Source organism: Microcebus murinus, chromosome 14 (genome assembly GCF_040939455.1).
Source record: "Microcebus murinus isolate Inina chromosome 14, M.murinus_Inina_mat1.0, whole genome shotgun sequence".
Classification (NCBI taxonomy): Eukaryota; Metazoa; Chordata; class Mammalia; order Primates; family Cheirogaleidae; genus Microcebus; species Microcebus murinus.
In genome coordinates, this window is record NC_134117.1 from 44,867,598 (window position 1) to 44,879,646 (window position 12,049).

Below are 12,049 nucleotides of genomic sequence, written 5' to 3' on the forward strand. Positions count from 1 at the left end.
TTCAGGATTCACTTTGTTTTCCCTCGTGACTAGTAGGATCCATTCTACTTAGCGTCAGAGTGACGAAAGACTGACTCAATTCAATAACTGAGAACTGCCATATGATGGAAGCACCTATGATAAAAAAATCTTACAAACTTGAACTTCTTCTTTTGAGTGTCCACAATGAAAATATTTGAGTTCTCTCTAGTCCAGTAGGATTTGTGATTCTCAAAATGCCAATACAGGGGAGGTGAAATCCCTGATGATTTGCCAGGCATCACCCTAGGAGAAACTTAGACCAAGACTTTCAACAGAAGACTCCACTGGTATGCTTTATGTAAAGGGTACCACAAATAGGACCACCTACCTTTAAGCGGTGTGCGAATGTGTTGGCAATTGCATTGTCTTCTTCTTACAACTCTTTCATATAGTCGCCAATTCCTTCCCATCGGAGTTGCAGCTATTAATACTTGCCACTCAGAAATGCCCCTATGAAATCTGAAGACTCTTTTTTCCCCTCTGAGCTTGGGTAACCATTAGACTATGTAGAAGTCCTGATATTCTTTACAATTTTTTCATAAAGTCTTTCTCAGATCTTCTTCTGAAGACTTCTACATGAGCCCACCAATTCTGACTTTTCACTTAATTGCTGGCAGAATTGTCCAAGCCCACATTATAATAAGTCCATTAGGATAGAGACGTCTATCTCCCAAGGCTGCACCGTGCCTAGTATTAGTCAAGAGCAAAGAGCCAGACACCTCGTTTACATTATGGCATTGGAATATCTGCTGACAATACTAAAAACCAAGATGACATGTCATTCAAACTGCTCTGTGACTGGCACACACACAAGCCCCCGTGACCCAGTATCAAAAAGCTATTAAATTTCAGGCATGATACGATGGAAGTCCTTAAAACAAAACTGGAGGCATTTTATAGCTAAACAATTTTATTGGCTTTTTGTGAAATAAAAAACACACAAGAAACCACCATGGTTAAAGGCCATAATCAGCATCAACCAAATGAACCAGCCACTTGGTTTCAGCAGCTGATAACAACACTAGTGGATATTATTGCTTATACCCCAAGTTCATTTACATGTCCATGACATTTTGGCAAGATTACAATCAAATGGGAGCTTTGGTTGTAAAAAAATTCAACTATGACTACTCATTCAAAACTCAACCTCTACTATTTTACGATGGGATACATGCCAATTCTTCCTGAGTCTTGACATTTATCCTCTTATTCCATCTCCTTTCTCCTTTCATTAATGATTTACAACCCTATTGGAAAAACATTAAGGTGGCTGCATTTACAACTATTTCTACTCCACTGCCACCTCTTTTGTCATGAGAAGGTGATGCATTTCTGGGCCTCTCTAAGCTGTCGTATCTGGTATGTTTCCACTGCCAGTATTAAATGCCCCTCTGTAATCTAAATAGATTTGCAAATGCATACGGCTGTCAACGTTGGAGTTTGGACTCAACTATCTTTTTTTCATCTTCTCTGAAAAGTTAAACAAACAAACGAAAAAATAAGAACAGGAAACAGCCCTTAGCATCAGCAAGTTGACCTTCCAACAGAATGAGCAGCAGCCCTTGCCACACAACATCCACGGCAGGTGTGGAGCTGTGGCCTTAAAATGCTGTGTGTGTGTGTGTATGTGTGTGTGTGTGTGTGTGTGTGTGTGTGCTGTAACATTTTACGTTATACCCAAGTAATGATTGACTGCCTCAGGAAAGCTCCCCTGCGCTACGCTTTCTATTTTAACACTGAAAACTCAGAATGACAAAGGGTCAGAACTAACTCACAATAGCACCATTTCTTAGACTCTTGGAATTAGATTCCTTTCTGTGTTGGAGAAGGCAGGGACCCGGCCTCCAGCTCTGTGCTTTCACAGGCCCTGCTGAAAGGCAGCAGGAGTGGGTGGTCTGCCTTTGCCTGCTTCTGCGGCGACGTGGATTTTCCCTGGGAAGAGTTAAAAATGTGGGTCTTATAAAGTGAAGTTGGCCACAGGTGAGAGACCTGAGGAAGCCTGTTTTTCGGTGGTGAGATGTGACAAGCCTGTGGATGGCGGGACGGAGTCCGGGGACTCTTGCCCATCTCAATTCAAGTCAGTGGAGAATCTGCATGCAGAGGCATGGCGAGATCGAGGAACACTGAGAGACATAAACCCTAACACAGCAATCCAAACACCGATGCTCTAATGGTATCTTACGTATTCAGGTCCACCAGCGGGTTTGCCCTGGATAATGCTGGGATTTAATAAGCCCTTCTAATGATTACAAAGATTATCCTCTTGAATCTAGACATTTTAAACAACAGAATATTTGATATCACTATATTTTACATGGCACGTATAACCATATAATTAGTAGCACTTACACGGTGAATATTGTAAATACACACTCTTGGAGTTGACTTGGTAATGATACCGATGTGATTCAGCAGAACAAAGATTAAACATTCTCCAGCTTGCGCTTTGGGGGGGGATGTAAGTCCCACCCTTTACTTCACAACAAAAGGATAACCCTCTAATTATGCAATAATGCTTGGTGGTCATGTGGGCAAAGAGAAATCACAGGGCGACTTCGTAGTCAATTTGTGGCCTGTAAAATAAAGTAATACATAGTATTTTCATTTCAACAAAATACAAGAGACCATATAAAAATATTTTCCAATTTGGAATCAGAAACATGAAAGCTGGATTTTTTTTTCTTTGTATAAAAAGAAACAAAATAACGGACTAAAGTTTATTAAGCCTCCTAACCAAAAAAAAAAATATATATATACATATTAGTTTAAGGAATGCAGTGAGTCAGCTTCCCTTTTTGTCCAGGCTCATTGATGGTGAGCTTGTGCTTTGATCCTAACAAAGATAAATGCACAAAAGTGGAGGAAGGTCAGTGCCTGAAACCTGAACTACATCATATCGCTAATAAGAAGACTAATTTTACAGTAGTGCTTTGAAAAGTGGCGTATCAGATTACTGATTTTTTTTTTCCCTCTTCCTCTTCAGGCGACCGCCGGAGATGAATTCCAAAAGCACCACTTTCGTCTGGAGTGATGTTTCTTTAGTGCAATGTCTTCCTTCTCTCGTTCCCTTTTCACGCGCTGGTAGTGGTCCTCTTCCTTCAGGTACCACACGGGGGGCCAGCGGTGACGCTCAAAGTATTCCTGGTTGTCTGGCGAAGCAAAGATGCAGATGATAATACCTGCTGCTCATTCATCCTTTCTACGTGCTAGGCCTTGGGCTTAATGCTTCTCAAATATCCTCTCACCGACTCCATGTGGCAGGGACCATGGTTAGCAACATTTGCAAAAGGTGACACTGAAGTTCTCAGAGGAAGAATCTCTTGCCTCTAGTCATGCAGCTAGGCCCAGGGACCCTGAACCCCGGGCCACTTGATTTCAGAGTCTAAGTTTGCTCCCATGCTTGCTTCCCCAGACAAGGGGGAGCACCGCTACTTCAACATACCCCAGGGTGGGGTCCCCTGGGCCCCAGCCCACCCCAATCCTCAGGCCTACAATACCTTGGGTTGTATCACATAAATGTGTGACTGCCAGCCAGTCTCAAGGACTTGTCCATGAGCTGTCTGCTGACCGTTCCTTCCCAGGGCATAGAAGGTAAATGCTTCAGCCAGATGGGAGGAGAACTGGATGAATGGGGGGTGGATGGGGTAGGGGGAGGTGTTGTTCTTTGCACAGTCTCACCTGCAGATTTCGATTTGATTTCCTTGCGGAACTTGGAACACACGCTGTTGTAGTTGGTGCAGATGTGGTGCAAACACCAAGCGGCCAACTGGTGGGCATTGTGAAACTGCAGAAAAAGGGACCAAAAGGGGGTCAGACTGAATTTTCTAAAGTGCAGCTACAAAGAGATTGGAAGCCACTGCAGGGGTGAAAAGAAACTAAGGGCTCGTGTAATTAATTCAGTAGACCTTTTGTTTTGACCTCACTGTTCTGACTTTGGCCATGGCTCTGATGACAGCCAGCATACTGTTGGACACACCCTTCCCTTCCCCACTGTGATAGGTGCACCAAAAATAATCACGGTATCAGATCACCAGTTTAAAGTCTACCTCGCCCTCCCACCCTCCCCCATCACCTGGCCCTCTAGTGATAAGCCACCGTGGCCTCTGGAAGGCACCAGCCAACAGCGGAGAGCAGCGATGTCATCTCTGTTTAAGGAAGCTTGGCAACGGAATACTGCGTGTCGCATGTCAGAGCCCGGCTTGCTGGGGCCAAAGATCGGAAACAGGAGACTGCAGACTGTGTGACTGTCCTATACCTGTCCTTTGGTTACATAAGAGTAGGCGGCCTGGGTGGGGTGGGAGGGACCCAAATGCTCCACCCTTTCTTTCTGAGCAATGCTCAGGAAGGTGGTGGCTGAGGTAGCTGTGACCAAAAAAGGCCTGATGCTCAAAAATCAACAGTCAACTCCCTCTTCCCTCCCCAGATCTGGAGGGACCCTCCTGACCCCTCACGCTTTCTCTCTGCACCCATCTCAGGCCTCCCTTCTGTTATCTGTTGCTCCGGATGTTTCTTTGGTCAGGTGAAACTCTGGAACCTACAGCATGGTTCCTCTGTGGCCCATATCTCTACAGTGAAGGCCAATAGTTGCCCAGGCTGGAGTGCTGTGGCGTCAGCCTAGCTCATAGCAACCTCAAACTCCTACGCTCAAGCAATCCTTCTGCCTCTGCCTCAGCTTCCCGAGTAGCTGGGACTACGGGTGTGTGCCACCACGGCCAGCTAATATTTTAAGAACATTTTTTTTTTGTAGAGATAGGGTCTTGCTCTGTTGCTCAGGCTGGTCTCAAATTCCTGGCCTCAAAGTGATCCTCCCGCCTCAGCCTCCTAAAGTGCTGGGATTATAGGTGTGAACCACTGTGCCTGGCAACAACCTCTCTTGATGTTAGATTTCTCTCTGAAAGCAGACTGGGGCAGTGGTGTGTCAGGTTGGCTTGTACTTCCTCCAGAGAGCCAACGGTGTGTATTTCTTCCCTGTTCAGTGTTCTGAGTTCAGTGGCTTCATGTTGTTACACTGGCTGTGGTGGGAGTATTTACACCACAGAATTGAAAAATGCAACAGATCAGGTTCCCACCTGTCCCCAAGCTGATTGTTAAACACTTGTCAGCACATCACTGGGCTAGGGTCTAATAAATGAGCTAACATGTGGGAGACTCTATCCTAAACTCTTCCTGCCCAGAGTCGCCAGAGATTAGCAGTAGTGTAATTATATTATTTTCTTGCAGGGCGTGTGTGTTGGCTGGGTAGGGAGGACAAGGCAGAAACACAGAGCAAACAAACAGACACAACTGCAAATCATTACCTCAAGTGGACTAGCCCTATGTGAAATTCTGTGTCATTTCATTTTTCTCTAGGAGGAGTACTTCCTGGAGAAGCACAAGTCAAAAACTGTCCCCCAGGCCCTGTTTCAAAAGACTCCAAATTCCAAGTGTGGACAGCCAGTTTTGATGGGGACTTGATGGTTTTACTGCAATACGTGTCTGTTCTCAGCACTTCTAACTTTAATAATGTGTGTTCGTGTCTGTTTCTCTCACCTGTTTATGATTGCCCCGGGGCAGAGAACCTACCCTTGTATGTACAAGTTCTCTGCCTAGGGTACTTGGGGAGACGATAACAAATATTTGTTGAACGTTCAGTACGAATGAATAGGTTGCTGTAAAGTTCTATTCTACCTTCCCTCCTTTGAGCCTCAGCCATCTCCTATGGCCACAGTTGGAAGGGCCTGAGCAACACCTGCGATATGCCACCTCCTCTCTCTCGGTTGAGAAATATTGATTTAAACTGCCTGACCCAAGACCTCATAAGCCACTGCAATAACCAAGAGAGGGAACAAAGGAAGCCAAACCCAGCAGGCTGAAGAAAAGATTGAAGAATTTATTCTTAGTTCTCTCAGAGTGCAAACTCGCTGTTAATCAGTCTATGCAGGGGACTAGATAATTCTGCATGTGCACCCTGCATCATACGAGGGCTTCCACTCTTTGGTGCTCTTTCTCAAACATTCTCTCCCTCTTGATTCTCAAAATAATCCGTAAGGTTGGTGGGGTGTGAATTGCCTTCCCTATTTTTTATGGATGAGGAAATTGAGGCCGAGGGTAGCTGTGTGCTTGGAGGAAGTTATTCAGCGATGAAGCTGACACTGGATCTTGGACCTTTCTCTGGAAGAAGAGTGCAAGTGTGCACTGGGATGATGGAATTGCAATCTCAAGACTAACAACTACTGACTTTTGAAAACTCCAGCAGGGGGGCATTGCAGGCCTTCACAGAATTCTAGAAACTGCCTGTTCTTGGCCAAATACATGTCCAAGAATTCAAAGAAGGAAGAGAGACAAAAACCTCCCCCTGTCATGCCCCAAGTGGTCCTGCCACGTGTGAAGCTGGTGCCTTAGGAGACAATGGGACTGGTGTGGGGGAGGGGTCCTTGTTGTTTTTGCAAATGAAGCCCAGCAGGCTGAACAGTGCATGAAACGTAAAACTCTCAGATCTTCTTAGTGTGCACAGGGGGCCTCTGTGACTCAGTGGTGACATCTTTATTTAGACAGATGCAACAGTGGAATGTTTTACCAGCATTAAATGAACTGATTGAACACACTTAAAAGGTGAAAAGCAAACTGTTACAAACCTGGGCCAGTTCCAAATAAGAGAGCACTTCCCCGTCAATGCCCACGCCACTCATCGCGGCCTTGGTCAACTCCTGAACCGCGTGCTGCTCTGGGGAAGAGAGGGAGGCAGGAGAATGTTAAACCACGCCCTGCAGGCCAGATATCTTGCCTGGAGCGGTTGCCCTGGAACCACTTAAGGAGGTAGGGAATCTGGGGCACAACTCTGAGCATCCATGCAAATCGAATCCGGCTTCCATCGCAACCACCTTTTTGTACTTGGTCCCGGCCGCCAGCCATTGTACCGACATCTCTGGGGACTCTCTTGTTCGTGCTTCTGAAATAGCCAGAATCCTCCCAACCTGCACTGTCCTGTCCAGGATGGTAACCACTGGCCACATCAGACTATTTAAACTTAAATTAATTGCAATTAAATCAAACTAAAAGTTCAGTTCCTCAGTCATGCTGCCCACACTACGTGTTCAATGGCCACACATGACCACTGTATTGGACAACACAGATGTAGGATGTTTCCGTCCATACAGAAAGTTCTCCTGGACAGTGTGGCTCTGGACAGTCTCCCACCTTCCCGGAATCCTCTGGATTCTACACACGTTCCTGTTTGACAGTTTCCCCACTCACATGGCTCTGATTCTCAATAACCTCTGACAGTGGAGAGACTGAGTGACAGAGGAATAAGTCTATTTAGGGAATTAGAAATGAGATTGCATACGTCTGTCTCAACAGCTACAGAGGGATGACGTATTGTTCAACCTCTTGGGTTCTAAAGACTGGGGAGACCTTCAGTCAGAAGTAACAAAAATCCAGCTGGGAGAGCCATTTCTGTTCGAGAGCTTGCGTTCCAGGCTTCCAAGCTGAATTTAAATTGTGGTCTGAGGCTGAGCTAACTGTCTCTTGCCTCCGTGTGGGCTGTCACCTGCCTCTGGGATAGACATGTGTGGGTATAGTCTCAGCTCAGCATTTTTAGCTCTTTGATGTTGATGTCATCTCTAGCATTGCATTTGTTCTTCTAATCCAGTATATCGTCCAAAGCATGCTTCCTTTTTGGTCTGGCTCCACGTGCTTGTAAGTCAGTGTGCCTATATCCGGTCAGTTTGGTATCTGGAATTGAATGGTTTCTTTGGCACAACTCTCATCAGCTGGCTTGACACACACAGAAACCAAATTTCCTGGAGAAGTCACCCGGGCTTTTTAATTTTAAGTAACGGTAACATTTCTTGACACTCATTTAACACTGGCTCGCAGAGCATTGTCACCCCAGAAACTGATTTTTAAACATCATATTCTAAACACTTTACGCTAGACAGTATGAAACGAGTACTATAAATCATTAATGGAATCATCTTGGGAAGCTGTTTTTATATTAAATAACCATAATAGTAATAACAGCATTTAGTAACAAAACTGTATGTACATAGAAGTCTGCAGTTCACACAAGAAGCTTTATCTGGGTCAATTAAAAAAAAGAACTTTCATGGAGAAATCGATGCCATGTTTTCATTGCCGGACTTAATGTTTAAGCAAAAATGGTACTACTCTGAAATTGATCACAAACATTTCTTGACAGATTTGGCTCCACATTACTTTTGACGATTAAAAAAATCAAATTTATCCTGAAAGGGCAAATATTGTAAAACCTGTGGATAATTAAATGGATTGGAACTCATATTTCTGAAAAAAAGTAATTTTCCACTGTAGCCTCCTAGAGTTCGTATTTAAAAAGTAGTGCACTCACTTGGATCTATGGCTTCAGGTATATTAGTTAAAAAGTTAAAAAAAAAAAACTAATAGGGATTTTGAGGAAGAAGTAGGGTAAAGAGAGGACTTTGATCTTCAGGTGGCTGTGTGCAGTAGGAACATGGAGGACAGATAAATTAGTCTTTTTCCTAAAGACATTGCCAGAAAGCCAAGTACAGACAGGACTGGTTGGTTTGTTTGTACATTCATTTGCATTCAATTATTCAACAACTATTTATTGAGAACCTAATATGCTCAGGCATTTCTCTGTGTGCAGGAGAAAGGCCAGTGAACAAAACAGGCACTGTCTGTCTCTGCTTTTATGGTTATAGTTAGGAATCAACTAAATATAGTGATAAACACCCAAAGTGTGAATTAACACCTTGGGTAAATGATATTGAAGGCTTAAATTCAAGAAAAAGGTGTTTAAATGAATATATTTTATCTAGACCTCTTTCAGCTTTACCAACTGAACAAATCCAAAAATGATACAAAAGATTTTGTGAAGTTAAGCCAAGTCTTCCCTTTTCTCTCTTTCTCCCAAAATGAACTTGACAATGTCAGAACATTTTCTAAAATAGCTTTAAGAAAACCACTTACATAATGCTTACTATGCGCCAGACACTGTTCTGAGGACTTTATATATTCTAGCTCATTTAATCTTCATAACAACTCTATGGTACAATAATATTTTAAAGAGCGAGGAAGCTGAGACAGAGCTAAGGTTCAGAAAAGAACAAAGTCACCCAGGCAGTAAAGGGTGGAGCCAGGGTTTGGACCTAGGCAATCTGGCTTTGTCGTCTGTGTTCTTAACCACTGTGACTACCGCTTCTTTCTTAAACACTGTGCCTGTGCACGTATTAAGGGCACAGGGCGTGTGCCTCCAGGGCAGGGGCCATGCATTGCTCAACTTCACACGTGCATCACCTAGCAGGGCCTACCACAAAGGAGGAGTGCTTAAGCAATATTTGTTGAATTGAATCGGGCGGTCTGATACAATTTGATCCACTCATATCACCCTGCACGAGACAGTCCTATTTCTGCTGACAAAAAAATAAATCTTTATTCCCCGGCAATCTTATTTTTATTTAAATGTGATTCTGATAAACATGACAGACACTGTATGGCCCCAAGCCGTCAGCCTTACCTGCAAGTGCAACCAAGTGTGGCAGGCAAAATCTGTTTGCCAAGGCAATTAATTCCAGTGGGTCCAGGTCCAAGTTAGGTGACAACTGCTTGGTATAGAGATAATCCAGTACTGCTTGCATTGATATCTTGTTTATGTTCGGGAGACACACCTGAAATGTTATATGAAAAGCTAAATTTCTGCCGAAGAAAGCAGGGAGTGGGCACATTTTTCAGGCTATGCTGCTTATAAATATCCCAACTGTGTGATTCCATATTGATGAGTCTTGGACACCTGCTTTGAGGCTGTGCATAGAAGTCATTCAGTATTTATGGCTTTAAACATAACAGTTTGATTTGTAGATGACAAAAGAGTGGAGCTGCCTGACAAAGCCTGATTTGGAATTTTTAAATGCCCATTTGGACATATAAATCAGACAACTGGGCTGGAAATGTTTGGGGACATTAGGGGCCCTTCTTGCCAAGCACTTTATAATACTCTCTGGTGGGGAGAGAAATCTCCTAGCAACGTGACAGGTGGTGGGGGGAGGTGCAAAACCACACTGTTGCTGACACATGATAGAGCCCAGCTCTCTACGATATCGAAACAGGATGAGCAAGCACCCTGGCTGCCACAGCGACCTGCCACCGTGACCGGCTCGATTTCAATGTTCTATCAGGATATAATAGCGTGATATTTTTTTTTTGCACTGTTTTTTTATGCACTGTTTTTTTTCCTCCAACCACAGAAATTCAGAACTACTGACACATTACCAGGTATCAGTAGATTCAGAGAATCCAGAGGGACATTTGGCAGAGTATGACCAAGTATGGTGAACTGTCCTCTGTAGGATTCCGCTGGCCTCCCTTCTGAGTACCTGAAGTTGTTGTCCATATAAATGCACACTAGAGTTTGCTAGAGAGCCAGGGACTGCCTGGGATGTGCAGTTCTGGACGGGTGGGCATGAATCGATGGGGATATATGCTGCATAGCAGCTACTCGTTAGTTTAGGTCTCTAACTCACTCCACAAGACAGGCCCTGGAATAGTATAGAATGGTACCGCTTGTGTTTATTGTCAGAATGATGATGATTATAAAATAATCATTCAGTTAAGGAGGACTTAACTGAAGGCCTCGTATGCACTGAGCTAAGCTTCCCACACACATCATCTGACTTGATCCTTATATCCACCATTGAAGGAGGAGCCTATTCTTTTGGCCATTTTACAGACAAGGAAATTGAAGTTCAGGAGGTTAATTAGGTCTTGTGTCTAAGGTCACAGAGCTAGTAAGTAGTGACTGGGATTTAAACCCAGGGAGGGCCTGTAATCCCAGCTATTCTGAGAGGTGGAGGTGGGAGGATTGCTTGAGCTCAGGAGTTCAAGATCAGCCTGAGCAAGAGTGAGACCCTGTCTCAAACAAACAAACAAACAACCCCCCCCAACCCTGTGCAGTACTGAAAACCCTTAATGCCAAGGAAGGTTTGGGTTACAGAACAATAAAGCACCATATTTTATTCTCAGTTTTTAAAAATTAGATCTCTAATTCAAAAGGATAAACAATTATAAACTTAATTCTGGTATGTAATAAACCTCTATACAGCATATAATGATATATACATCTATATATTATATATGATACATCTATGTATACATGATTATATCTAAATATCATATTATATCTACATATTATATATGACTGCACCTCTGTCTCTCCATAAATACACACACACACACACACACACAGGTATGTATACAGTCAGCCCTCCATATCCATGGATTACACATCTGTGAATTCAACCAACCATGGATCAAAAATATTCAGAAAAAAATTGGATGGCTGAGTCTCTACTGAACATGTACAGACTTCTTTTCGGTCATTATTCCCTAAACAATACAGTGTAACAACTACTTACATAGTATTTACAATGTGTTAGGTATTAAAAGTAATCTATAGATGATTTAAAGTATATGGGAGGGAGTGCATAGGTTATATGCGAAAACTATGCCCTTTTGTACAACAGATTTGAACGACTGTGGATTTTGGTATTCAAGAAGGGGCCTGGAACCAATTCCTCATAGATACCAAGGGACCACTATGTGTGTGTGTGAGAGAGTGTGTATATACATACATATATACATACACATAGATACATAAAATAACCCCATACTCTATAGGAGGCTCATGGCTTAAGCATCCTAGCCGTGTGGTTCCAGAATTGCTTAAGTTATAGCAACCTTATCTATTATCCTCCTGTGCAGCCACCTCAGAGAGGGAATATCCTTCTAGATAGGTAGATCCATTCCTTACTGTATCAGAGGGAAGGCTGAGAAAAATTCCTAAAAATATTAAGAAACCTGATCTTCCCCCACCCTTTCAGACACAGTTGGTGAAAACAACAATTATGATTCCATAAATAAGCTGCATGGGTCATTTGCCATCACTGATTTGACAAGTTTCTACAACAACCTCCTATAATAGGACGTGATGAGTAGAAACTATTACTGATATTATTGTAAAATAAAGAAGCTGTTGTATGCCCTGGGTCATCTG

The 12,049-nt window shown here is 43.3% G+C and overlaps 1 protein-coding gene across 9 annotated transcripts in view; it reads right to left on the reverse strand.

Annotated features, from left to right (window-relative positions):
• Positions 1 to 913: 913 nt before the first annotated feature.
• The window catches only part of RHOBTB1 (Rho related BTB domain containing 1), a 121,431-nt gene continuing 110,295 nt past the window's right edge, over positions 914 to 12,049 (reverse strand). For all 9 annotated transcript variants that reach the window (XM_012762759.3, XM_076010022.1, XM_012762765.3 and 6 more), the window contains 4 exons: positions 9,518 to 9,668; positions 6,636 to 6,724; positions 3,700 to 3,805; positions 914 to 3,170 (listed from right to left, as the gene is read on the reverse strand). In XM_012762759.3, the coding sequence (XP_012618213.2) occupies positions 3,001 to 3,170; positions 3,700 to 3,805; positions 6,636 to 6,724; positions 9,518 to 9,668 (516 nt within the window). In that variant the 3' untranslated portion in view covers positions 914 to 3,000. The remainder of the gene's footprint in view (positions 3,171 to 3,699; positions 3,806 to 6,635; positions 6,725 to 9,517; positions 9,669 to 12,049) is intronic.